The 26,861-nt window shown below is 38.8% G+C and overlaps 5 protein-coding genes and 1 non-coding gene across 14 annotated transcripts in view; 2 read left to right on the top strand and 4 right to left on the bottom strand.

The window, feature by feature from the left end:
- The window catches only part of LOC145965108 (zinc finger CCCH domain-containing protein 10), a 15,019-nt gene extending 4,240 nt beyond the window's left edge, over positions 1 to 10,779 (bottom strand). The window contains exons 1-2 of one of the 4 annotated variants that reach the window (XM_083088443.1): positions 10,421 to 10,779; positions 9,806 to 9,975 (exon numbers count right to left, since the gene is read on the bottom strand). The gene's annotated coding sequence lies outside the window, so the exon portion shown is untranslated. Of the gene's footprint in view, positions 1 to 144; positions 283 to 9,805; positions 9,976 to 10,420 lie in introns of those variants that run through there. The other 3 variants (XM_083088441.1, XM_083088444.1, XM_083088445.1) reach the window with 3 other exon arrangements.
- Slmap (Sarcolemma associated protein) lies at positions 2 to 5,119 on the bottom strand. The gene is made up of 2 exons (XM_083088435.1): positions 4,519 to 5,119; positions 2 to 4,421 (listed from the first exon to the last, which is right to left on the bottom strand). Exon 2 carries the CDS (start codon positions 4,325 to 4,327, stop codon positions 1,913 to 1,915), a length of 2,415 nt encoding a protein of 804 aa, XP_082944561.1. The 5' UTR covers positions 4,328 to 4,421; positions 4,519 to 5,119; the 3' UTR covers positions 2 to 1,912.
- LOC145965109 (G patch domain-containing protein 11) lies at positions 4,551 to 6,984 on the top strand. Of its 3 annotated transcripts, none has more exons than XM_083088447.1 (3): positions 4,551 to 5,333; positions 5,940 to 6,218; positions 6,366 to 6,984. In XM_083088447.1, the coding sequence occupies exons 2-3, from the start codon at positions 5,993 to 5,995 to the stop codon at positions 6,896 to 6,898; spliced, it is 759 nt and encodes a 252-aa protein (XP_082944573.1). In that variant the 5' UTR covers positions 4,551 to 5,333; positions 5,940 to 5,992; the 3' UTR covers positions 6,899 to 6,984. The 3 variants fall into 3 exon arrangements, with proteins under 3 accessions (XP_082944573.1, XP_082944574.1, XP_082944572.1); XM_083088448.1 differs by lacking the exon at positions 4,551 to 5,333 and adding an exon at positions 5,347 to 5,452; XM_083088446.1 differs by lacking the exon at positions 4,551 to 5,333 and adding an exon at positions 5,350 to 5,631.
- LOC145965113 (bursicon) lies at positions 7,122 to 13,442 on the top strand. 2 transcript variants are annotated; one of them, XM_083088452.1, is made up of 5 exons: positions 7,122 to 7,639; positions 7,722 to 7,875; positions 9,860 to 9,981; positions 10,473 to 10,598; positions 11,029 to 13,442. In XM_083088452.1, exons 1-5 carry the CDS (start codon positions 7,385 to 7,387, stop codon positions 11,176 to 11,178), a joined length of 807 nt encoding a protein of 268 aa, XP_082944578.1. In that variant the 5' UTR covers positions 7,122 to 7,384; the 3' UTR covers positions 11,179 to 13,442. The 2 variants fall into 2 exon arrangements, with proteins under 2 accessions (XP_082944578.1, XP_082944577.1); XM_083088451.1 differs by lacking the exons at positions 7,122 to 7,639; positions 7,722 to 7,875 and adding an exon at positions 9,617 to 9,688 and having other exon boundaries at positions 9,815 to 9,981.
- The window catches only part of Eif4g (eukaryotic translation initiation factor 4 gamma), a 24,307-nt gene continuing 10,250 nt past the window's right edge, over positions 12,805 to 26,861 (bottom strand). For all 3 annotated transcript variants that reach the window (XM_083088430.1, XM_083088431.1, XM_083088432.1), the window contains 17 exons: positions 21,013 to 21,827; positions 20,819 to 20,923; positions 20,104 to 20,622; positions 19,900 to 19,976; positions 19,596 to 19,773; positions 19,199 to 19,484; positions 18,982 to 19,073; positions 18,705 to 18,880; positions 18,446 to 18,498; positions 18,106 to 18,338; positions 17,633 to 17,805; positions 17,332 to 17,411; positions 16,887 to 17,113; positions 15,497 to 15,640; positions 15,335 to 15,410; positions 14,953 to 15,102; positions 12,805 to 14,771 (listed from right to left, as the gene is read on the bottom strand). In XM_083088430.1, coding sequence (XP_082944556.1) covers positions 14,557 to 14,771; positions 14,953 to 15,102; positions 15,335 to 15,410; positions 15,497 to 15,640; positions 16,887 to 17,113; positions 17,332 to 17,411; positions 17,633 to 17,805; positions 18,106 to 18,338; positions 18,446 to 18,498; positions 18,705 to 18,880; positions 18,982 to 19,073; positions 19,199 to 19,484; positions 19,596 to 19,773; positions 19,900 to 19,976; positions 20,104 to 20,622; positions 20,819 to 20,923; positions 21,013 to 21,827 — 3,599 coding nt within the window. In that variant the 3' untranslated portion in view covers positions 12,805 to 14,556. The remainder of the gene's footprint in view (positions 14,772 to 14,952; positions 15,103 to 15,334; positions 15,411 to 15,496; positions 15,641 to 16,886; positions 17,114 to 17,331; positions 17,412 to 17,632; positions 17,806 to 18,105; positions 18,339 to 18,445; positions 18,499 to 18,704; positions 18,881 to 18,981; positions 19,074 to 19,198; positions 19,485 to 19,595; positions 19,774 to 19,899; positions 19,977 to 20,103; positions 20,623 to 20,818; positions 20,924 to 21,012; positions 21,828 to 26,861) is intronic.
- LOC145965855 (small nucleolar RNA SNORA53) lies at positions 17,893 to 18,033 on the bottom strand. The gene has a single exon (XR_014436842.1). It is a non-coding gene; the product is annotated as a small nucleolar RNA SNORA53 (small nucleolar RNA).

Raw genomic sequence — 26,861 nt, 5'->3', positions numbered from 1 at the left:
ATTTGTCAATTTGCTTGAATTAAGTTAACTTTTATCTTTATTTTCCCTTTTCGTATAATACGACTATTACATCGGTAGTAAGATTATATCAACATTACTATTTACAGCATTTTTATTTACCATATTTACTTTGATAAATCATACCGTGATAGGTACGTCTTAATCCGTCAAGAAAGTTAAGATCGAGCCGCGACTAACGATCGGAGCTCGCAACTTTCTTGGGAAATGTGTATCACGTGGATCCTTGTTCTTTCGCGACGCACTCACACGAATGATTTCCTTATTTAATGCGATTGAAGTAGACGCGCGCTGCGAGCGATGGCACACTCCTCTCCAACTAAACTAACGAATTAAGAAAATACTGTCAATTTTTGCGTCACGCGTTCGTATCAAAAGAATGGATTAGAAAACTACGATTATCGCGGGATCTTCTCGATCTAAGACGTAGACGATGTGTAAAGGCCATCCTCAAGGTAAAGATCAACGGAAGGGTCTATTATGAATGCGGAGAAATTTTTCCTTTTTTTTTTCTTCCGGGGAGTAAACGTCTTCGCTTATCGTTTATTAGGTCGCTCGAATAGATATGCTTTTGTATTGTCACGCTATTCATTTATAGAAAGGAGAGGGACAGAGAGAGAGAGAGAGAGGGACAGAGAGAGAGAGCGAGAGACGATAAAGGTATGAATGTGCAATAAAGTCGGAGGATCCGGGACTCATCTCGCATTGCGATGCGCTTCGCGGTTAATTTTCACTCGTGAATAATGGACCTACGATTACAGGAGAGAGAGAGAGAGAGAGGGAGGGAGAATAATGCTGTAACACATAATATATGCCTGTTGATACATGTGAACGCGACGATCGAGACTTCCCTTCTCACATTCCGCCACAAAAAGGCGCACATTCCCTTCGACTCGGTCCCTGATTCTCTTTAAATCCATCCCTCAATTATACAGAATTAGAAAGAAAAAGCGTGTTAGATATCCCGAACGATGAGTATATCGGCAGATTCGCTTTCTATATAATTATTTGTATGTACAAATTATTTATAAAGTACTTCATGAACAATCGAAAAATGTGCGCACTCGAGACGCAGACGATGGAGTATCCTCGTGAGCTCGCGGTAAACGATATATATATATATGTATATATATACTTAAGATCTTTAATCTTTTAATACGCTGACGCGCGCATAGAGAGAGAGAGAAAAAACGTATCGTTTTTAAACAAACAAATGTACAAACGAAAATACGGTATCCATGAATCGGACTTGAGCCATTATTACTCAGCAGCTTGGCAGCATGTTGAACTTTTATACGTGATATCGTATCTACATCCCCCCCTTCCCTCCCTCCCCCCACCCTCCTAGCTACTTGTAATTTCCAGAGAGCGTGAGTGTTCGCGAGCTTCTGGCTTCGATATACATAATAATCCGATATAGTTAACGCACGATGTTTCTTTCCCTGATCTTTGATCTTGCTCCTCCTTTGTAAAGCGTGATAACGCCGATACAAAGCTCGCTTACGGTAACAGTCGTTACGAAAGAAAAGAATCTTCCTATCCTTGTCCTCGACTCGGACCGGGAAATTAAAGAGAAAGATATATGTATATATATTATATGTATATATGTACAATTCTTAACGTTTGTTCGTATAAAAAACATTGAAATTGCATCGAGAATAAAATTTACGCATACTTATGCTGAGTCCGATCGCCCTCGGCGAAATTTTTTCGAGTTTTGCGTCCGATATTACGAGAAGAGGGGAAAAAAAAAGACAAAAAAAAATCCGAGAAAGGAGAGAGGAGAAGAGACGAAACGCTCGTATCGCATCGTATATGTACACGCAGTTGTGAGAAGAGAATATCGGACGCGCGCGGAGAGAGAGAGAGAGAGAGGGAGAAGAGAGACGCGAGATTAGAATATTTTCTCCAGCAGCATCCACACCAGCATGATCGCAATAGGCGCCACGTAATGTATCGGCACGGTGTAAGTCGCGCTCAGCAAATCGCCGCACTGCGCCTTCAGGGACATGTATTTTTTCGACAGCTCCGCTTTCTCCTCGACGAACGCGTTGTATTTTTCCTTCACTATAACCAGCTCCTCGGTGACCTCCTGCATGCGCTGGGCGTCGTTCTTGGCGCGATAATACAGCTCCTTCAATTTGTCGACGACGGTCTCGCTCGGCTCGCGGATCAGCCAGTCCTTCAGCTCCTCCATCTCCCTCTTAACCGTCCGCTGAGCCTCGTAGCTGTCCTCGCTTCTTAACGAGTCTAAAGAGCCAATTAACATCTGCAGCACATAGTCCCTGCTGGAGTGGTAAGCCTGCTGCATCGCTGCGTCGTTCTTTACGACGGGTTTCAAGGTCTTGATGTAATCCCCTTCTACGCGTTCCTCGCACTCGATTGTCGGCGCGACGTGCTCGTTTTCCATCTCGTCGCCTCTGTCGTCTATCGTGTCGTCGATGATGGAGTTGTCCGGTACGTCCTCTGCCGTTTCTCCTATCTCCGCTATGTTGCAATCGTCTTTGGCAATTTGTTCCGTTGACTCGTCGTGTACCTCCAATTGTTGACCGTTCTCGACGTTGGCGAATCGAACCTCCAGATTGCTCTTCAACTCGGCTACCGTGTCTAGCTCCTCCTTTTTATTCTCTATAACAGACTTCTCGCTCGTATCATCGTTCGTGATGCTACACGTGTCGTCGGTCGCTTCCGAGTTTGTATCCGAGTCGTCGTTGGTATCTAGATTGGCCAAATTCCCGTTGACTAAGGTTCTCCTGGACATCGATTGTAATACTACACGCGTCGTCGATGATGGCGGTGGCAAGATGTATTCCGTGAGGCTGTCGTCGGTCGTTTGCAGATCGTCCAGCTGATCTTTGGTGAAGGATAAATCGGAGTTGGCGGATTTCAATTGCTTCGTATCGGCGTCCGGCGAATTGATCTGATTATCCTGCTCGCTCTTGGAAAAGTAAAAATTAATATCGCTGTCTACGTCGACGTTGTCGACGTGAATGGAATTCAATTTATTGAGTATGGTATCTATAGCTTCTATGGGATTTTCGTTGGTCTTGGAATCGAAATTCTCGCCCACTTCCAGCTTTGAATTCATATCCTGCAGAGTCTGCGTATAATTTCTCAAGGCGGTAATCTGCTTGTAAATATTGACGGAATCCAATCGGGAGTCACGCAATCTCGCCCGCAGGTTCTTCTCGATCCTCGACTGATCTTCGAGTCGTTTTGTGAGATCCCGTTTCTCTTGTTCCGCGCTGAGCAACATATCCTTCATCTTCTCCTCGCTTTCCAAGAGCTTGTTGGTGGTCTCTTGGAGTTTCTTCTGAGTTTCCGCGTATTTCGTGCTGAGCTCCTGGAGTTCCGTTTGAGTATACTTGGCTACATTGTGCAAACTTTGACACTCCTCCTCCGTTTCATTCAGACGTCCCTCTAATTGTACCAGTCTCTGAGTAACCTCCAGTTTCTCCTGCAGTATCTTTTGCAACGCTTCCTTGGCAGCATTCTGATATTGTGCTTTCTCATCCTGAAGTTTCGCTAATTCGTTTCTAATCTTGTCCTCGGTATAGTTCTTAGAATAAACCGCCAATTGGCTCTCGACGGTCATTACCCACGACAACAGACGGTCTTCCGTGATCAGTGCTTTCCACGATTGATTGGCAGCTTTACGAGTATTTTCCACCAACTGTTGCAGATAGCCCAGTTTAGAATACAGGGCTTTCTCTCGTCTCGAAGCTTCTTGCATCACTTGATTAAGCTTATAAAGATCCTCGAGGGATACATTTCCAGCGGGTGAACTAACAGAAGTGCTGAGACTAGCCTTAGCCTCTTTTCCATCCGGCAGATACAATTTTAAGGTAGCAACTATACATCCATGGGTAACTTTCTTTGTACTTTCCACAACGTCCACTCCAAATTGCACTATATCCCCGGAACATACTTCCTTGGGCGTTGACTCCAACCCCGAGGCGCTGAGTCTCTGATTGTTGACAAATGTACCATTGCTGCTGCACGTGTCTTGTAGATAAAACTTACCGGAGGAATACCAAAGCAACGCGTGATTCCTGGACAGTACTTTGCAATCGAAGATCGCGTTATTTGGCGCGGCTCTTGCTCTGGCTACCGAGCGACCGATCTTGACAGGTTGTTCCAAGGTCAACGTACGCTCCTGGAAGGGATGGGAATTGTCCCGACAGATCAGGACACCTTTGGCAGTCATTTTGTTGTTGTTTTGCGTATTATTTTGGTTCAGGTTGGAATTGTTCTGCCCAGCGGGCGAACTGGCATTTTGTACCCACCCACCGCTGCTGGCTACAACCATAGCCGCCGAGGTGAATAATATTCGAGCGAGTCCGAGGATAAGTCTTTTTTACAATGGATCGTCGTCCGGCAGCACGGCAGCAACAGCGACAAAACTGAAAATTATTCCAGAATATCGTAGCGACACTCCCACTGCGAAAGATAGATCTCTTTAATGCAAAAAAAAATCTTTGCTTCACGTGTATCGAATACCTGAGCGCACTTGGTCCTCAAACTCGGTCACGAGGCGATCGCGATGCGATCCCTCGAGACTCGTCGCCGAAAGCGACGAGACACGACGACACTGTATTTGGCATGTTTTCTTCGATACAAAGATATCACCTTCAATAAAGATTCACTCTGAACCGCCCGTCACCTCCCCCGCGACACCTCCTCCTTTACTTCCTCGTGGGGAGATCCGTCCGTTCGAAGGTCTCGCCCCGACTCCGTATGTTCCCGGCGCCGTGGCACGGCCTCCTCGGACACGTCGATGCCGATTATCTTGACGATATCGAGCCGAGGCTCTCGCGAGACGCACTCGCCTCGCGGAGAGACGGAACACGTCGAACGTGGTTACGCTGTCGCGTAATCTCGCCCGTGGCGTTTCTTCATCCGCGCCAGCTGCTCGCTCGCGGCGAGCCCGGTTCCGGGGCGCGACGGGGACGACGCGCCGCGCGAGGAACGACCGGGACGAATCGCGAGTTCGGCGACGGCGCTCCGGATCTCGGCGATCGGACGAAAAATATTGTGCACGGACGACGTATGGCCCCCGTGAAAATACAACGGTTCGCGTTCCTCTGCGACACTGGTGCCACAGTTCGGTTCCGCGTTCCGCTGTTTCCGGGAGGCGCCGCGACCGTCGTCGGGCGCGGAGGGAGCGAGACGAGGGATACCTACCTTACCTACTTCGCGTAGGTCGTATGTACATCGCGGTCGCGAAACTTCGGGACAAGATAAAGATGAGAAAATAAAGTAGCTTCTTACGTCAAATTAATACAAATCTTTCCTCAGTCACGTGATAAGCTTATGTAAGTTGTATATTTGTAACATAATATTCAATATGTCCGTGGATGATAAAATATTACAGTGAATTTAAATTACATACATGAATAGAAATATTAATAATGCATGACATTTTTTCAGTGATGTGATGATTTTCTAACAATTAAGATATATGAATAAAAATCAATGATAGTTCGTTTAATTGAATGTAAAAAGAAGAAAAAAAACGGGAGAAATTCTAAGGGAAACACTAAGGAGTGATGCTTTCAATTATAAAATCTATGAAAATATTTTAATTCATGAAGAATTAATCTCAAGTTTTTTGTATGTTAGAAGATCTCGATTCAAAAAAAGATCAAAAAGTATTATAAGAATCAACGTTCTCGACAAGAACTATAATTTTTGTCAAGTTGAAATATAACCTAACAAAAATCAAGTTAATATTTTGCGATATCACATTGCAAAATAATTAATTTTTCTAATAAGGAAAGATTATTTCTCTAGAATTACAAAATATCATTCCAATTTATACTACCAATATTTAAGAAATTTTAAATTATTAACAAAATGTAATAGTTTATCCCATCTACAAGTTTTATAATTTTATTAAAAGCCTATTATTTTATTTTCAGTGTTTTACAAGTGTTATATTCTTCAGTATTAAATACTAATCCCACTTGCAAAAATGTCAGATGAAGAGGACTATATGTCTGATAAATTTTTACAAGGCTCCGAAAAGCATATTTCACCGAGTCTTATATACAGACACTCTGAAAGAAGAGAATTTGCACTAATGAAAAAGAAAACCGAAATTGAATCGAAACTGAAGGAGCAGAATAAATCGATACGAGTAGTTGAAGCAGAAAAAAGGGAGGAAGGCTTGTCGTCTGCTATTGCTAGTACAAATAAAGGTCTGTTACTTTGCATAAGCATTCAATGAATGTACATTGTACATCATTATACATATTACACATTGTTGCAAAAATGCACTTGATTCAATATAAGAATATTTTTAAGATTATTTTAATATGTAATAAATAATTATTTCTTGTCTTTAGGTTTTGGAATGCTCATGAAGATGGGATATAAGCCTGGTCAAGGCATAGGCAAGACTCAATCAGGAATAGTTGAACCAATTCCTGTAGAAGTCAAGACAGACAGACACGGTCTAGGCAAGACATTAAGAAAAATAGAATCGTATAATCCCAAGAGTATAAATGCAAAGTTGGATAATATGGATACGAGAGATTTTCGTAGCAGAATAGCGCAAGGAAAAACTGAACAAGTACAAAAGTATGATTTATACAAAAGTCAAAACGTATGTCAAGATTTAGATACTAAAACAAATGTGGTAAAACCTCAAGAAGTGTGGTTTTGGCCACAAGCGAGCAAAGAAGAAAAAGAAGATGACACAGATGACACTGACGAAGACGATAGCGACGAAGAATCACTCAGTAATTTAGAGAAACTTGATATTCTTACTAAATATTTAAGAAAAACGTACTTTTACTGCATTTGGTGCGGAGTGAAGTTTAATGACGAAGATGATTTAAGAGACAGTTGTCCGGGAAGTACAAGAAACGATCATTGAATATATACAGAATATTTTCATCAATAAAACTATCTTTACAATACGTATTAGAAAAAGATAATAAAAACATTCCTTAAACTAATCAATCATGTGTTTTAGATAATATGATAATACACTTTAAGAAAGAATTTACTTTAGGTAAATTACATAACAAACTTGGTCAATTTACCGTATATATACGAGACATAAAAAAGCCATTAACCGTACGATGCAAAATATTGAAAAAATAATGTCTCAAGCGAGAGAAAATCGAGTATTACCACCCCTAAGAGCAGAAAGGAGTCGTTACTCCCTTGAACCTCCCGGTTAAACTGTACTATTAAAACAGCGGGGGACCCGCCCGCAACCCCTGTCTCTTACATACAATAGGAAGTGGGAAATTACCTATAAAAGCATTTGTTTGATTTTATCCTTTCTCATTTCATCGCAGAAACCTTTGCGGCGAGCCGCTTTACTGGGTTTGCATTAATAAAGCGATATTATATAATGTTGGTAAGCCCAAAGTCGTTATTAATTCTCGTGATTTATGCTACGATCAACGAGGCCGAGATAACTGAAATGAAAATAGACGACGAGAGCTGCGAGACTTTGCAGTCAGAGGTGCGCATTACTAAAGACGAATACGATGAGATAGGACGTCTGAGAAGAACATGTAGCGGTGATGTATCGGTTACCAAATGCGAAGGATTCTGTAACTCGCAGGTACAGCCAAGCGTTATCACCACTACGGGCTTTTCAAAAGTAAGTTGACGCAACATTGCGTCCAAAAAAAGATGCATATATATATCATCCTTAAATTATAATTATCTTTTTGTAAATGCAGGAATGCTACTGTTGCCGGGAGAGTTATTTAAAGGAAAGATTCGTCATCCTGAATCAATGTTACGACGCGGATGGGATCAAATTGATAGGCATAGAAGCTGAGATTATGGAAATCAAGATACGAGAACCGGCCGAGTGTAAATGCATCAAGTGCGGCGATCTCGCGAGATAAAAATAGCATCACGATTGAAAACTATACATTTTGTGAAGATTTAAATTATAATTTTATGTGGCAATTATATCGCTAGATAGAAAATACAAATAAAAATATTGTAATCAATAAAAAAATAAATTCTATAAACAAATAAAAAAAGAAATTTTTCTTAACATACTTGCAACGTGGATTTATTTATATATATGTAACTACTGTATATGTGTGAACGTATGCATTATCTATTTTTTTGACAATAAATATAAAATTTCAAAGATTAATTTTCTTTAAGTGTATTATGAGTTTTGATATAATATCCACATAACACATATGTATGTATCCTATTTTTTTATGTAACTGATACTTTGAGATAATATATTGATTCTTTGATACTTTGAGATAAATATAATTCATTTAAATAAAAATTTGATACTTGTTTTACATATATTTGGAAGTTCTTTATCTGCTCTTGACTATTTAACAAGATTAAATAACATTCAAAAACAGAAATAATTCCTCACACATTAACAAAAAAAAAAAATACATAAAATAATACACAAAAAATCTATAAACTTTTAATGATTTCAAGTTTTAAGGCCCGATTAATCCAAAGTAATGTTGATGCAGCCTTGTGTTAAAGAATTAACACAAATAAATGTTGTTTGATTAACCTCAGATTAAATATATTTTTAAAATTTCAAGATTTGCTCCAATACATTTAATGTTAGATTTAAAAAATTGTAGATAGGGATGAAGTTTAATTAAATTTTAATGTAGAGAAAATTGTTTCAATCTTTTTCTCATAAGAAATTTTTTTCATTTACAAATCTTTACATGCACATTATAAGAAAAAAATTAGTTTTGTTAAATTATATATAATTATTATAATAAGATATTTCCGAATTTGATGGCAAACTTTCACTTTACAAAATTTTAAATATCACAACTTCTAAATTAAAATTTTGGGTAGTAAAATCCAATCAAACTACATAAAATGAAAAGATATGTTACTCTATTTTTTTTTAATTAAATATGCATAATTATGTTTAATAGCTTATAAATCCTAAGCAATTAAATATCTCGTTATGAAAACTTAGTTATTAAATTGTAAAAAATAAAATTATGCAAATATTTCATATCATCATAGATGAAAAAATGGATTTATTCTGATTGAATACTTGTTATATACTGCGTCTCTAAAAATAGAAACAATATAGTCATATAAGTTAATAATGTTTGATTAAATTAATGTAATTTGCAAAAAATTAATTTTCTTGTATTGCAAGATAATAAATTATAATTAAAATATATACTGACACAATATATATAATAGTTTTCATGTAAAATGTTAATGTTTCATAATATTTGTGTTTTACATATCGAACATTAACATTTCATAATATTTTTTGGAAAATTAGGTGACTATGTGAGTGCTTATTATATATATAAATCATATTGTAGAAAAATCTAAATACATATTTGTGGCAGAAAACAATGTGATTATGCTATATTCATTTATATATGCCTCGTAATTTCTAAATGAAAGAAAATTTTAGATTTAGTTATTAGCAAAAAGAGCTTGCTCAAATAAGAAAAATACATTAGAAAATATTTTTCATATATCTCTTTCTTGTTTATGTACTTTCTTGTACATAGATGACCTTCTGAGATTGCTAAAATATAACAGTCAAAGGAAGGGAGGAAACATGGCCACCTATGGTGTATAAAAGCTTACGACCTAAGACTTACAAGCACAGTAAAGTGCTAGGAATTGAAGGCAATGTACCGCTGTAGGAGCAAACTCCTCTGTTATTTTGGTGAATAAGTTAGCATTTTGAGAATATACTCGCAAACTAATATTCTCAACTTGTCTCTTTCTCGCGATTGTATGTTATGTGAAATAAATAATACACGATAATAAAATATCTACTTACTGTGCACAGCGATCAATGGACTGCTGATGTGCTTGTTGTACGGGAGCGCAGAAGCAATTGTTGGAGTGGACGAATGCCAGGCGACTCGCGTGATACACTTTCTCCAATATCCAGGTTGCGTCCCAAAGCCGATTCCCAGTTACGCATGCAGAGGACGATGTAGCAGCTACCTGCAGGTAAGAAAAATACAAGTTAGTAAAATAATCTTGTAAAATATAGTAATCTCGGGGATAACAATTTTATAAAGTACAATAGAAAAATAAATTTCGTATCGTTTGATGAAGATAAATCTTAAAAATAATTCAGCTGAGATATTTGCATTCACAAGATACGCAAGAGACATTCTGTTTCTATAAATTACAATTGCACAAAGATGTTTTTAAAATTTTAACGAATATTACAATACAAAGATCTCGCTTTGTATATTTACAAAATGTATACACGCGCAAAAAGCACACTTTTTGTTAAGATTATAAACATGAGTCGTTGCGACCGATATAACATTGCAGAGACTCGCGAGTATCTTGACGTTTGATAGAGCCCGTTATCTTCCTTTCTTTTTTACTTTCTCTCATTCAATGCAACGGGATAAAACATGAAGAGAGGAGAACACACGTAATAAATATATACGCGTACGATATGTGACTCGGTTTGTTGACACGCACAGGTGTCCGGGTCCAAGATGTGGCAAATGGAGCGAAGCTGCATGTGTTGTCAGGAAAGCGGCGAGAGAGAGGCTAGTGTCTCCCTGTTCTGTCCGAGGGCGAAACCAGGGGAGAAGAAGTTCCGGAAGGTGAGATTCTCCCTCGGTTTATCCGCGACACGACGATCCGCGATCGGGACGTCCGGAGTCGCGCAGAAGCAACGTACGAACCAACACTCGCTCAATTTCACCACCGATCGTTCGCTCGAGTCAGCAGCGAAGCCTTCCGCGACAATCGCGAGTCTCGCGCGGCCATGTTGTTTTCGAATCATGAATGACCCCCGGCCAATCGGCGAGCAGGACGCGGACGCGGAACGCGGACCGCGAGCGTGGGCGCCCGATTTGAAATGAAGGAGGCGCGAGTCCTCTGATTATTATTTTCTTTCCTTCATTTTTCGAAGGAAGAGGATCCTCGTTTCTCGAAATTGTCTGTCAGATCGCGAAACGCGATCGTTCGACTCGGCTTGAACGTGAAATGTCAAATGCTGTGTTATATTGTTACATGTTGTTTGTTCACCAGATGATTACCAAGGCGCCGCTGGAGTGCATGTGCAGACCGTGCACCAGTGTCGAGGAATACGCGATAATCCCCCAAGAGATCGCGGGATTTGCCGACGAGGGTCCCTTTGCAACGTCCGCGCATTTCAGAAGATCCTCTGGTTTACAATAGATAGATATATCTCTTCTGGATTAAATGTTGTTCTCCGGCCATCGAGACTGTCGTCGATTTCGAGCGGCATTAGATATTTTAAGGAACTGGTAAGAAAATCCTCTTATGTGCTGATAATGTTTTTTTTTTCAAATACATAAAAACACGGTCGACACTCTGCGACAGATTTCAATATGTAATATATGTTGACGAAATCGCACGCGTAAAAATATAGTCAAATATTTCTTTATTTTAGAAAAAAATTGCAAAAGTATTTCGTATCTCTCATTATATTTTATAATTTCAAAAATTTACTAATAATTAATTAATTTAATTAAAAGTAATTTTATTAATTAATACTTGTTCCATCGATTGCGTCTCATCGGCAAAGTATCGTTCTCGAGAAAATAAAATTGACAATTTTTGTATGACTAAAGCTTTTTTTTTATTTTTTTATGATGTAATAGTTCTTTTCTTTTTTTTATATGATGATTTATATATAGAAACGTATTTGTATATTTATATGTATCGCGACGTTTTCCGAATTCTACAGCAACATCTTTATTTTATATTATACAATATAAAATAAAGATATTATGATGGTGTAAATCTTTACAAAGCAAGCATATGTATTCCAAGTACTTTACATCTGTCAAAGGAAACATATGTATTCGAGTACGTGTGATAACAATATACAGAATGTTCCATAATAGATAAATTCGATATTCTTTGTGTAATAAAAAAATAAGGATTCTCGAGAAGTCTTAGTTCGAGAAATCTTAGTTTTTGAAAGAAATGAAAAAGATCTTAGTTTTTGAAAAGGAATGAATTTTTTTAAATTTTAACTTAGTTAAACTGTTAAATTAAAAAAAAAAGATCTTAGTTTTTCTTAAAAAGAATACAATAGCATCGTACTCTATCTATCTGAAACACTCTGTATACGTGCGTGTTTGCACGCGATGAAACGTCAAAATAATGCGTCATCGCATCATATATATTGCGTGTGAAACATTGCAAAGCAGCTTCCGTCCTCTTGTAATCCGCGTCGAAATTTTTTATAGTGTCGTCCTCGACTCTCATTTACAATGATAATCTTTTATTTATTATTCACATTGTTTTTTTAACAATATTTTTTTATTCATAAATATATAAATTAGTATTATATTTTATTTATATCTGCGGGGTTCGCAAGATGCACCACATATGTGTACACTCACGTGCAAATCTTACGCTCTCTCCTCTTTCTTCTTTGCTGCACTTGCTTTACCACGTTCTCTGTATACTCTTCATATATATGTAGCAGCTCTATAATAAATGTATACTCGCGTATACATTTCGTATAATTTAATCCCTTCGATCACAAGAAAATCAGATTGAAGAAAATGCCAATCTCTTTTATTCAGTATGAGCTATCTTATCTTTCTGCCGATTCTGGATTCTTTATTTATGATAGGTGCGAAAATCTGAATCTGTGCAATGAGTTTCAAGGGATTACTGTAAAAAAAAAAAAAAGTTTTTACAATAAAAAGGAAGGAACATATGTATACGCGTAGGGAACGGAGGAAAAACATTGTTACAGATAACGAAACACGCACTGTAACTTCCACTTCCATTTGAACCGATAGAAGAAACATTACAGACTGTTGATATACTTAAATAATAATATATATTTACATACAATATATATAGGTATGTTCCAGTAATTTCAATCAAGCCTGTATCGATTCGTCTGTACGTTTCGTATTCCGAAAAATGGTCGATCGAAGATTCTGATAGATGATTTCGGGGGAGACCGAAGCAAAGACTCGTTCTCGTTCTCTCTCTCTCTCTCTCATTCTCTCTCGATATACTTTCGCGAGAGTATATCTCTTTACGTTCATCCTCTCGAAAATGTCCGCAATATTTTCCGAATGTTTAAGTTACCTTTTACAGGTACGATAAATCGTATGGTCGGCACTTAACAACGATAGATGCCAGACAAATGTAATGTGTTCTTTGATAGCTGTACACGCACACACACTCAAAATCAGTCTCTCCTATCTACGAGCACGTTTGAAACAAAGATGAGCTCACACGCTGTACCTCAAATCAGTTTAATAACAATTTTATACAATTCGCTACAGCATTTACCACGTGGATACGTCCAAATGGCGCTCCGCTCTCCCTCTCTCACTCTCTCTTTCTGCGATTATAAATAGCTAGTGTTAAAAAATAGTACCTTAATATGCACACCATTTGTAATCTTTCGTTTTTTTTCTTTATATAACTTTTTCAAAACGTCTTCTCTAGATTACAGATCCTAATTCCGCGCTATATATCCCTCTCACTTTCTCTCTATCCCATCTCGTATCTCACGAGAGTATCTCTTCTTATAATACATTATAAGTTATTGTAATTTATATCTTGCAAAGATATAAATTAGAAATTTTGTTATATAAATATATATACATGCATATATATGTATATATATATATATATATTTTATATAAATATATATATATATATGTATATACACATACAAGCACATACATACTTATACACATACATATGTATACATATATATATACATATATATATACATATATATATATACACATACATATACATTTATACATATATATATATACACCTTATTCTTCATTACAATAATAGGAAGAACCATGTCGCTGTCAGTATCAGACTTGGTTATCTCGGTAAAGTTGCCTTTTCCTTACTTTCCGCAAATTTTAATCCATTTAAAATTGACCTACTCGATTGCATATCCCGATTTGCAATTTGTTATCTAAATCGTGTAACAAGCACTTCGGTTGTGTGATCCGTAATATAGCGGATTAATATATCGGAAGTAACGTTGAGAGTCTTTCCGATTCCAAGCATGGAAAAAAGACGCGTATTCCGGTTCTATTGAGCGATCGACCTACCTCGCTGCAGAGATATTTTGCATAAGAAACACGATAATTATTTTTCGAGCCATTTTTTTTGCTTTATTTAACTTTGAACTATTTTATTGAATTATATATAATAATTATTTTGCATATATAGAGTTCTGTAATAATTAATAATTAAACTTTATCTTCATTATGTATATCGCGCGTATCTCATATACAGCTGTTTGTTTTTGTGAGCGTTCTCTCACTCCTCTTTAGTTGGTGGTAGAGTGTTGTAAAGAATTATAGATTATATTACATACATTTTCACGTGTCACTTCATTGTTATTTATTATATCGTTCTTTTTTTAATATTTAGGAAACGCGTTTCTGCGTTTTAATAGTTTTGTAAGAAAAAAAAGAAAAAAAAAACAACTGCAATTTGATTTCGAGCATTGTATTTTTTCTTTCAACGGGGAAACGCGTATTTGAGTCTTTTTAATAGACGATAATGTAATCGATCACAATATCGTCAACAGTCCTGATTCGCACTAGTTGATAATTCTTCGACACTAGAATTATCGTCCGGTTCTTGCAAGTCAGTGAAAAAGGACGTAAGTGCGACAATTGAAACACTATGACCTTCGATATCCGCCCCTTCTGGAATCTCCTTCTGCCACGTCAGAAACGCGTCACTGGATATCACATTGTCCATCCACAACCGGTTCATGATGGGAACGAGAGTGCCTGTAATCAAAAGAACAAGACTCGTCAACTCCACATTCTCTTCATGCATATGTTTATATATACATATAATAGAGTAAAATAAATATATATTTAATGCGATATGTAAGAAATATATTATGTAATATATGACATAAATTCGTGTTAATGTTGATCATATATGCACATATTTCCATATACATACCGGGTGGAAACTCGATTTTATTAATATATCTCTGAATTGCATAAAGACATTGCAATTCTAGCTTCTCGTTCGCGTCGGCGTATCGTTGAATCAAAGTTTGCAAACTCGTAAAAGAATCCACATTTAGTTTCCACGTACCGTAATGTCGTTCTGCAAACAAATAGAAAAACGTAATTTAGAATAGCAATGCTGAAAACTTTTAAAGCAATTGTCTTTAAAAGTTGCGTCAGTATCCTTTTGGCTAAGAACAACACAAAGATAATTCGCATATATCTTTACTCTCTTAAAAAAGATCTCATCATATTTTTTTCTATTATTACTTGTAATAATATAATTATAATAATAACCAATATTCTGAAAAATGAATAGTTGTAATACATACCTAATGTAGTTTCTAAAATGGCAGTCATTAAATGTCTTATAAATTTGGGATCCTTATCCCTATTACCAACATTTGCCTGAAACAATGAATTCGTTATAAAAGATTGTTGCTACGAAAATCATTTATGAAAATACATATGTGGTAACTTGAGAGTATACTTACAGTTATCCAACTGCAAATTTCGTCGAACGAAGAATTTTCTTTCATAAGTCTTGTAAGATTTTCTTGAATCTGTTCGAACGAGAGCTGATCAGTGGTAGCAGAGCCTTTGGCACTATTATAATCACCAGTTAGGAACTCCAAATTCTAGAAATGACAAAAGAATTAATGAGATATTGAAAATTATGTCTGCAAGAAAAGAAAAAAGTTCAGAATATATACATGAAGATATATATATGTACTATATATAGGAATTACACATATATCAGTATAAATGATAAGATGGTAGGAAAATCGTTAGTAACAAGAATGGCAATTAGAAAAATATAAGGTAAAAGAATTATATGTGGAATAAAAATTCTGCAGGATAAGAAAGCGATGCTTGATTACTTTGTATTTGTTTGACAGAAAAAAACTGAAAGAAATAAAAAGAAAGAATAAAAAGAGAGATAAAAAAGTATAAATATATAGTAATAAAGTATTAAATAATCTTTTTCAGAGCTTTAGTGGTTAATTAAATTATTAATTTCATACCATTGTGCTTGTTATAATGAATGTTGCGTATATATAAATTCATGAACCGTTTTGTTTTCATATCCTGGTCTTCTCATCTTAGTCTTGACTAAATCAACTAATATCGCAATAATAATCTATGTAAAAATGTTTTAAGAAAAATAGGAAAAGGAGTAGGAGAGGTAGAGAGAGAAAAAGAGACAGCGTTATTTATTGGAGGGTTACTTATATATACATCCCTCAAAAAAAAAAATATATATTATATATTTATATACATCAATTAGTATTTGTGCAGGAATATGCACAAACAAAAGCAGTGTGTGTGTATATGTGTGTGTGTGTGTGTGTGTGTGACGCGCGCGTATGTGTGTAATATGTACAAATGAATATAATTTAAGTGAATATAAAATAAATAAAAAAAAAATATATAAAAATAACAAAAAGTGTGTATGTATGTACATATATCTGAGTGATTGTGTACATGCGCATATGTGTGAATAAGTTTTGTGCATTAATGAAAGCCGATTGTAGTAAAAAAAAAAAATAATAATAATGCACATTATGGACAAGCTGCACGAGAATAAATACTATCTGACTACAGCCGCTTAAGCGGTTATTCGCGATAAGTGTGTACTTTTATAATTATTCAGAATGTGTAGTACACTAATCGTGAATAGCCATTCTTAACGACCGGTTCTATGAAAGAAAGAAAGAATAGTGTACAAATTAGCCAGAAAATATTGCTGCAAGCGTTAGAAGCAAAATAATATTTACATACATACATACACACAGATACGTACACATATATACAAAATTTACAGTCATACACAAATATACAAATTTATATATTATTATGACGATCACCGCAAGGAATACTTACGTATTCCGTGGTGATCTTTTCGGCATCCTCTAGGTCTGGGTTAATCAAGTTACTCAGTTTGAGTCCAGCTTGATCCCATTTATCGGTGACCCATCTACCTCCTTTGTTGTGAGATACTTTTGTCAGAAGTTCACCGATGAACTTTCCCACGAAGCCTTGATTTTTCAAGCTCACAAATATGCTTTTCATCTCGTACAATGAAATGGCTTCGTCTTGGATAGGATGCGCTGCAACAGAAATGTATGTATGTGAGTCAATCTTGGATTATAACAATAGAAATAAACTGCGATATTTCTTTTATTCAGGCCTGTTGAGCTAAAGCACCCGCATGGCATTTTTCTATGGCATAAGGTATGGATAGTCATCACGGAACAAAAATTTTTCCTTCAATCTTATATCGTCCAGAACAAAAAAAAATATAATATATATACATATATTTACTTACATAATATCTCTGCGAGGTATGTCCAGATTTTCGGTATGTCGATAACTAGATCATCCACTATTTCCAATACTTCTCCCAATCTGAAATAGAATTTATTTTTTATTTGACAAGAGTTAAAACCTGATACATTGCGATGAAGTTCATATGCAAAAAAACATCAGTATCCTTTTGGCATACTTAACACAAAGATATCTTTTATATCTTTACTCCGTATCATAAGATTTTCATCATTAATTAATATGTACAACATATATAATAAAGTAATTTTATAATAATTTTATAAACAAGGAGAATAACTTACCCACTCTTGAAACATTCTACGTGCAAAATATTTCGCCTAAGCAGATGGGATAAAAGTTTGGAAATCAACTCCCGTTCGATAGACGATTTTTCCAAAACGTAATTGATACATTCGCGAGTGAACTTGGCGAATGTTGCGTTATCGAACTTTTGTTGGATTTCTAGTACCGTATTCTGTACAGGAAGAAAATTACATTTGAATTATATATCAAATTTAGATCAATTTCGATAATAATATTCTTAAAAAATTCTCAGACTAATATTGTCCTCTCTTTGGTTAATATGAGTAATGTCATGATGCAACATTACTACAAGAAACCAAAAAGAAGGTATTGCATATTATTGCACACCAATGACTCAAGCATCTCTTAGTGAATCAGAGATGGATCTAAGGAGCGTGCATAATTTGATTTGCAATACTTTCGCTCTTTCCACTAGAATATACATATCATTTTAAATTTTTGGAAAACTTACTTCCACAATTTGTTCTTCAAAGTAGTGGCTTATTATGGAGTTGTGAGCCTTTATGAATTCTTCTTCCGACATCGAAGGTTTACGGCTAATTGCGCCAGATTCCGATGCCGATTTCAATACAGGCGGGAGCATCGATACATTTCGGCTCTGCGAGTTGTCCAGTAAAGAATGACTTTCTCTACTCGGTCCTGCAATGCTCGGTTGATGAGTGCCGTTTCGAGAACTCCTGCCTTCTGTAAAAATATTTCTCGTAAGACTTACTTATTCAAAGAGTACCTTTTACGATACATTATGTTACATTAAAATCAACTCATTTCTATGTATGTGAGAGAGAACATACCATAAGAAGCTCTATAGTCGCGACCACTTTCCCTTGGACCTGTCGACCTCGACCTATAATAATAGATAGATATGTATAAACGATTACACAATATGCCTCTAAATGTTAATTCAATTTGCAAAACGTCAGAATTTGTTTATTTAATCATGTAAGTTTTAGAAGATTCAGAAACTCTAGTCTGTTAATTTTTATCATCATATAATAAAGTATAAAATAACTGCAACATGGAGTAATGTGTGTTTGAAAAGATATGACTTACCCAGAGAGTGGTAATGGTGGCATCTTTTTATCTTGGTCCAAATTCGCCATATTGTCCAAGCAGGCAAATTTATTCGTATTTGTTATTGTCTTGGAATTGGAATTGGACGGGAGATTAGGAGGATTTCTCCATAGGTAAGATGCCCTGTTGCCAAGTTGCATATCATCCATCGGTGGCTATTAAAAAAAAAAAAAAAGAAAAAATTGGTGAAATTAATAATAGTAGCACTTGAATAGCAAAAAATGTACTTGTGCTATACAAAATTTGAATTACTTACTGTTTTAATTTTCAATTTTGCCGTTTCCACCGAATATGTAGGTCTTACTCTTCCTACTGGTTGACTCCAACCATCATCACTAGCTGGTCCACCTAGTTTAGAAAATTATTGTTGATAATAATTCATCAAGATAATTATAGTACACTACTCAAAGTTATTGCGGAGAATGTATTTTTAATAAACTAGATTACTAGATAGATTTTATTGTAAGACTTACGATTTCTCTTCCTGTCGTTATTACGATCATCTTTACGTGGAGGATTCAACGAAGCGCTATTGACTTGCATATCCAGTCTCTCGGATTCCGCTTCTTTTTGAATTTGGTCTATTGTTTTGGGATTGTTCTCATTTCTTCTCGGAATCCATTTGTTTGCTCTTAGATCTATAACATCTTGAAGCATAAAACGAATCCTCGAATTAATTTTGACATATCCCGGTCCTTCTTTGTTTTGTGCGTTTCGGGTGACAATTTCTTGCATTCTATTGAAGTATTCTTGCATGTCCTAAATAAAAAGAAATGAAATGATTAGAATGGAAGATTGAAATAATGTAATGTATAAATGTTTTCCAATTAGATATGGATAACAAAAAAAAACATTGTTTTAGAATATTACATCATTATTAGCAGCATTGCTGGGTGCAGTTTTCGATTCCAAGTCTTTGCCAATAGTTGTTAGCAACTTGCATAAGCACTCCAAGTTGTCTTCGTCATTCTGATCTAATAAATGACGGATGCAGCGATGCATGATTTTACCAGTCAATATTTGTTGTTTATATAATTCTCCAATAAATCTACAATGAATAAAATATACTTAATATATGACGCGCGGATAATACATACACGCGCGGATTTATTTAATATAAAACGCGATATCGAAATTTGGAAATAAAAATCGTTAAATAAAACAATTTACTTACCGAATATTTCCTACGGATTTTACACGTATACGACGTTCTTCCTCTTCGAATTCCAAGAGCATCAGCTTCTTCTTCTCCTAATAAATAAACGTAAAGAATAATATTAAGAATATCATCATCGGATATAAAGATAAAATATTTTATTAAGAAAAAGAAATTAAAAACACATAGTTGCAAAATGAATACATCATGCAAGATACTTACAGGATCAGCAACTTCATCGATTTCCTTAAGTTTTCTCTTCCTCTCAACGTCGTCAATCGGGTTTTTTTCAAACTCTTTTTGGCAACGTGTGATGATGAGTTTCTTAAAGTTGATGGAACTATCCTGGTTATTGGCTCCCGCAACCTCCATCATGCCCAGTTCTTTGCACATTAACGCATATTCCACGGAGAAGCTGGGTTCGTCGACAGCTTTTTCAAAAACCAAGTTGATGACCCCTTGCAAACGTTCTGGAGTATTGATCTCTAAACTCCGAACCTGTTCAACTAACGTGTTGAACTTTTGTGGAGTAAGCTTATTCAGTACACTTCGTACTTTCTTGTAGAGGGCTTGGGTCTTTACCTCCTCTTCACTAGTACCAGTTTGGTTTAATCTGGTCGGTCTCCACGCGTTTTCCGCTTCTCTCAATTTTACGTCTTCTCTGAGCGATAAAGACACGTGAATAACATTTGGTTTGTTTGGCTTTGGTTTGCCTCGATCGCTCTTGCGGCTCGTTGGTGGCTGCATGAAAAAGACATGTCTTAATATCAGAGCTGATATATATGACAAACTAATTCGACGGAGAAAGAGATTTCAATCAGAAAATATATATTATCCGTCATAAGATTTCGGACCACTACTTTTCATCGGCATCATTTATCTTTCGATCGCTTTCTTTTCGAAATATGTTATATATTTTGGGTTTAATTAGACTTACCAGTCGCGTGTTCATATTTCCCTTTGCGAATCCTGGCAACAACGAGTCATGCCTGGTCATGTTTGCGTCCTTAAATGTTCTCAGGTCAATGGAATTATGCGTATTCTGTAAAAATCACATTAGTGATAAAATATTAAATGCATGTATTTGTATATAAATTATACACAGTGTGTAAAATCAACAAGTAATCATACCTGTAAACTATCCTTCAGAACGGCTTGTAAATTCGGAAGGTTAGGCGGCTTGATCCGGCTGTTGGGTTCAAATTGAAGCTTCATTAAAAAATCGCGGTCATAGATCTTTTTACCGCTTAAATTTGCGGGACTCCATTGATCTTTTTTGTAGTCGTATTTGAGAGGCGGTTGTCTCGATGTGGCGGTGACCTCGTTCGATACGTTACTACTAGGAGTCTTGGTTTCTTGCTGCTTCTTCTCCGTGACCGTTGGTGTTACTATCGTTGTTGCCTTTTCGTCGTTGGACGTGTGGAATACCGAGGCCTTGAAGTTTTCTTCATTTTTCTGCGCGACCAGTGGATCCAAGACTACCGTCTCCACTGGTTCAGAATTCTCCTCGATATACACGTGATCGACCACATCGCCGAATACCGTGTTGGATTTGGTGTCATCTTCTTTTTTCGGCGATGCTTCTTTGCTAGTCGGCAACTTGTCTACAGGGAGCGTTGGTACTGGAGCGCTTTCCTTAGGCACCTCAGCTGGCGCGAGTTTCTCAGCTTTTACGGAGTGAACAGGCAGAATCTCCTTTTTCGATTCGTAATTGTCCTTCTCCTTGATATCTTTGCTGATCTCTCTAGCGGGCTCCTTGTTACTGTCCCTCTGGGCGGCGGGAATATGTTGCTCCTTGTTGTCTTGCTTGATTTCCGCCGCTTTCGTCGTCGATACGGTATTATTTACGAAGGCATCCATATCCGTGCCTTCCTTTTCCGCACCTTTCCGGTTCAGCTCGCGAGGTTTCAATTTATTTTTGCTTTTTTGCTTCTGCATAGCTTTACCTACAAAAAAAAACAGAGCTCGTGATAAGAGTAATACATGGAAAGTGAACGTGGAAATATCAAGGCAGCTGAAAAAAGAACCGCACGTGTAATTTTAACAAATGTATATATTGCTCGATTATTGTACCACTGTATCGATGTGAATTAAAAGCTCGAGAAAAAAGAACAAAGGAGTTTCTTTCCACCCCGTCGTTAAGACGAGACGAAGAGGGTGTAGCTATTAATTAACGTGCATTTGATCGTAGTTCAAGCGTAGTTTCGATTCTAATCTGACGCGTATCCCGCCTCGCCGATCACAAATCTCATGTACCATGATCTCGGGATCCTCGTCGATTACGACTTTTGGATCTCGTGCTGCTGCTGGCACGGCTGCCGCCGCCGTTCGCTCTTCGGTCGCTCATGTTTCGCGTGTGTCCGCGCGCACGTGCACTCTCACATCCTCGACGACGGTTGAGGCTCGAGTTTCTGTCGCCGTTCTGCCGCTTGCGTCCGCGGCACTGATTCAGTATTTATTTATAAACCTGCCAAATCCCTGCCAAAAACGTGGCGTAGATGCGACGCGAACGCGCAACGAGGATCGCATGATGTTTCTCATCGGCGATCTCGTCGACACGACGGGACGTCGTCGGCGAACATATGGCAATATTCCTCCTCGAACGTTCGCACGTCGAACACGATGAACCCGCGAGGCGAAGAAGACCCTACCCGTCGAGAATAGCTTGCGCGAGCCGACTTGGATCTATCCCGAGATAATCCACGTAGGACGTCACGACGACGACGACGACGACGACGACGACGAAGACGATCTCCGCGAACGATTGTCTCCGACTGAAAGACACTTCGGAAAACCCTCGGGCCTGGCTAAGCCGCGGCGCCCGACAACTTTCACGCATCTATTTTAACCTGTGAACTGGCGCAAACCGACAGGCACGACATAGGATTTCTTAAATTAGTTCTGTTCGCCGGTTAGTGCGCGACGGAGCAGGCGCACTAAAGCGCAATTTTAGCGGCTCGCCCGGAGAAAAGAAAAGAAAATAAAATAAAAATTCCTGGATCCGTTCGTTCATTTATTTGTCGACTCTCGTAAACGTGGGATTCCCGATTCCGTCGAAATCCAGCGTAGACCCCCCCTGGTATCCCGTAGGTACTCTCCTTTAGGTCGACGGATTTCTCCCAGCTGACGATCGTCGAAATCGGCTAATTAGTTTCGCGCGATACGTTCACCGACCGTCCGCGCACGAAAGTAGATTGGAGTCGGGTTTTACAAAAGCAGGTCGAGACCGGCCGGTCTCCAAGGGGGATCGATTCTCCGGCGATAAATAAAAATCACCGTCGATATTCGGATCGCGAGGAGCGATGACGCGCGGCGACTGCAAATTTCGAGAAGGACGATATAATTAGACGACGGCTGGCTGCGTGGATCGTTCTCGCGAATCGTCCATCGCCGCGGACTCGGGGCTCAAAGAGCATCGCGCAAGACGAGGAGAAAAAAATAATACTCGCGAGTACGCGAGTACGTACGTATCTCTCTCGTCTTATTCTCGCGCTTTCCTCGTTATCGGTGACGAGTGCGAAAAAAAATCGACTCAATAAATATGATGTTTTTCACGTCTATTGCAAACCGCCAAACAATTATATTCGTCGGCTCCTTATCGCGTCCTCGGGAATATTTTTAAACGCGACGGAATACGATGAACGCGAGGCAACTGACACACGCCCTCTCTTCCGGTCTCGTTGGAGAATCTCCTGCGGTGCTTCGCGAAGCAGTCCTCGGTGCGCCGAGTCACCTTTTCCGACGACTTTTTCTAAAACCGCGGAAGACTTTCACCCGATCGCGGCTTCAAGGTTGTCGCTCCGGCCGCAGCGCCGAAAGTCTCGTGATATTTTTTTTGGCGCACATGCACGCCGCGTGTTCTTGTGAAATGGCGTTAGCCGAGGTCTCAACCGTGCGAGCGCGTGCGCGCGCTGACGCACGCACGCACTCACTCTGCGTTAGTGCGCGCGAGCGCGCGGCCGTGACCCCGGCTGCGAAAAGAATTCCTTCGACGCATCGAGAACGTGCATTTTCGCGCGATACCGTCGATTAATTTCCCACGATTCTGACGCGTTTCCGCCGCGTCGAAAAGTACCGACAATCGCGTTTGCATATGTCGTATGCGTCATTTCCCTCCGAACTTTTCGATAAATCTCACGAGATCGATTTCCTTCATCCTCACGAGCAATTCGAGAGATAAACTAATAAGATAACAGCTAATAAATATTTGATAAAATAAGGAAGAATTTCAAGTCTTTGTCGGAACGTAATTTCGCGTAAAAAACGGAGCAGGGATTTCGAATTCGTAAAGAGAAGATGCGGCAATTCTCCGAAGACGGTATCGAGAGATGCCTTCGAGATCGATCCACCGAGGACGGGTCTCGATGTGCCAATATGGTGCGTCGTTCTCTTTCGATCATTCACAAAATGGCCACCACCACGCACACAACACGCGTCTTCCTCTCGGATAAAATTCTACATTGAGCGCGCTCGCTGCGGAATATAATTAAATGATAATTTTCGACCACGTCGAGCGTAACCGAGTAATTTTCAAGCCACCAAAAACTATCCGAGCGCTTTACGCGCAAGAGACACATATGATTCTACTCGATGAGGACCACGTGGTTGGTGGAAAACTCGAATAAATAATTACTGCGACATTCGGTAAAGGCCACGGGCATCGTGAGAATGCGCAATATATTTTTTTTAATAACGAGAATGCGAGGATCCGGAAACTAGAGTAAAATGCCGGGAGTGCTCGTCCAAGTAACCAGATTTCGGTGGCCATACTTGAGCTCCGCCTTCGTGAGGTTCGACGACGGAGTCCGAAGGCGCGATATTATCGGCCCGAGACCGCCACGTAGAATTGTTGCGCATGTAATTTACAAATCTAATGAAACAAATAAGAGAGATAAGAGTAAAAACGGGCGCACGCGCGCGCGTCTCGTCTCGGCTCGTTTCGCGCCGTCTCGCCTGGTCTCGCCTCGTCTCGCCGACCACAAGATGTCGGGAACCACGTTGCCAGGGAGCCCGAGACACCGACATCTTTCAATCACGTTGCGCACCGAAATGATAAAGAGATACACTTGATATACGTACATCTCGATCGTTAGATCGTCTCTTCCACAGTTGATTTTCGCACGTCACTATTTCCTAAATACTTTACTATTCACTAGACCAAAATCCATTCCTCGGAGAGCACGCCAACGAGATCAGGAACAAAGCACGAGGGACTCCTCTCTCTCTCTCTCTCTCGTGGGATGAGAAACGAGTCGGGCAGGCGGAGGAAAACGGGAAGAACGACGCGTGTATAGGGCGCTCGTCGCGTTTAAATAAAAAAATATATGTACAAATATCAGTTGCCTCGTGGGCGGTGATTATACAGACTGTAACACGATGTATGATGCGAGAAACGATGTATAATAAGCGTATTCGTTACGTGGGCGAAAGTGATGTATGCGATATGTGATCGAGGGATACGAAAAGGGGAGCGGTGTCGGGACGAACGATCTTGGAAATTCGATCGAGGAACGTCGAGGAGCGAGCGACGAAATAAAAAATAAGGGATTAAATTAAATTAAATTAAATTTAAAAAAAGGAAGGGACAGAATATTGGGAGAAGAGAGCGGAGTAAAATGCGACCGGCTAGCCCAGCACGTGCTGGCTACTGAAGGCCGTCCGGTTCTCGGCGACGAAGGAGAGGACCGATACCGTCACTTCCTCCCCTCTCTCCCGCGCGTCTTGGCTTAATCCCGCTTCGTTCATCCTCGCCGAGAGTCGGCCATTTTCGCGCAATCGCGTCACCGTCTGGCTTCTTGCTTCTCCCGACTCGGCTCGACTCGGCTCGGCTCGATTCGCCTCGACTCGCCTTGCCTTGCCTTCTTCGCCAAGTTCTTACACGTTTCTATCGTAGCACAAAAGGTAGACGGACGAAACCATCTATTGTCCATAACGATCGTTCGGGAGGGGAGCTTTCGCTAGTTTGGACGCGATGCTACGACAATTTTCTCGAAATTTCCTCAAAAAAAAAAAGAAAAAAAATGTGGATCGCTTTCCTTTTTTCTTACGTCGAAAGACGAAATCACGTATATTTAGATAAAGAAAAAATCGTCGCGCGCGAGTCCAATCTGATTTTTACCAAGAAGCAGAGCTAACGATGCATTTTTGGCGGGAAAATTCTAGATAAAGGACAGAAGCAGGATAGACGAAACACGCCATGAGGTCCATGGCCACGTACATCCTTCGAAATCCCATCGAAACACGTGTATTCGCGAATAATTGAGTCGCGTTCGACGTAGCAATTATAAACAACGCGAGCGAGCAAATCGAGGTATCCTTCTTACGAGGGGTAAATAAATTTTTTTGCAAACACAAGAAATAAACAAAAAATGTGGACACATGCGAAAAAAGAATTGTATCTTACCCTTTCTCTTCATTTTGCGGCGATTTATCGATGTGTAGAGTTGAAAAATGGAAACGTCAGAAATATAACACTAATTAAATAAACTTGGCATTAAAAATCAGACGACGAAACTATAACACGCTTCGAGACCGCAAATGCTTCGTCAACAACAACAATGACAACACTATGTCGCGACGCTTTCGTTCCTTTGAAAATTCGTTAGGCAAGAATCGAGAAATGACCGTCTCCTCGAAAATTTATTCGCGGGCAAGGCATTCGATGCAGGGTAGAAATCGACGATCGGGAGCGATTCGGTCCGGATAATCGAGACACGGTAGTATTTAAAGCGCTCCTCTTCCAATGGCGTTCGCACCACTTTGCGCCCTTGTCGGCTAACGGTCGAACAGCGAAGGAATTCGAAAAGCGAATGCACGCCGGCGTGTTTCGGAGTCGTCGGCCAACTCGCCAAAGTTCGACGACGAGGGAGGGTGAACGGAAGCGCGCGACACTGTCCGATGCAGAGACGAGGACGCACTGAAGACACACAACTCCACGATTATCTCCTCGTGGCTTTTGGAGGTTAGCGTTAGGCTGGGTT

This window comes from Camponotus vicinus, unplaced genomic scaffold (assembly GCF_025532165.1).
Source record: "Camponotus vicinus isolate PSW18456_S1 unplaced genomic scaffold, iyCamVici1.0 SCAF_14, whole genome shotgun sequence".
Classification (NCBI taxonomy): Eukaryota; Metazoa; Arthropoda; class Insecta; order Hymenoptera; family Formicidae; genus Camponotus; species Camponotus vicinus.
This window is presented reverse-complemented; position numbering and strand designations above follow the sequence as displayed.

Coding starts and splice junctions, on each gene's coding strand:
- LOC145965109 (XM_083088447.1), top strand. CDS start 5,993: ATGTCAGATGAAGAGGACTATATGTCTGATAAATTTTTACAAGGCTCC. Junction 6,219..6,365: donor TATTGCTAGTACAAATAAAG/GTCTGTTACTTT, acceptor TCTTGTCTTTAG/GTTTTGGAATGCTCATGAAG.
- LOC145965113 (XM_083088452.1), top strand. CDS start 7,385: ATGTTGGTAAGCCCAAAGTCGTTATTAATTCTCGTGATTTATGCTACG. Junction 7,876..9,859: donor GTGTAAATGCATCAAGTGCG/GCGATCTCGCGA, acceptor GGAGCGCAGAAG/CAATTGTTGGAGTGGACGAA. Junction 9,982..10,472: donor GATGTAGCAGCTACCTGCAG/GTAAGAAAAATA, acceptor TGACACGCACAG/GTGTCCGGGTCCAAGATGTG.
- Slmap (XM_083088435.1), bottom strand. CDS start 4,327: ATGGTTGTAGCCAGCAGCGGTGGGTGGGTACAAAATGCCAGTTCGCCC.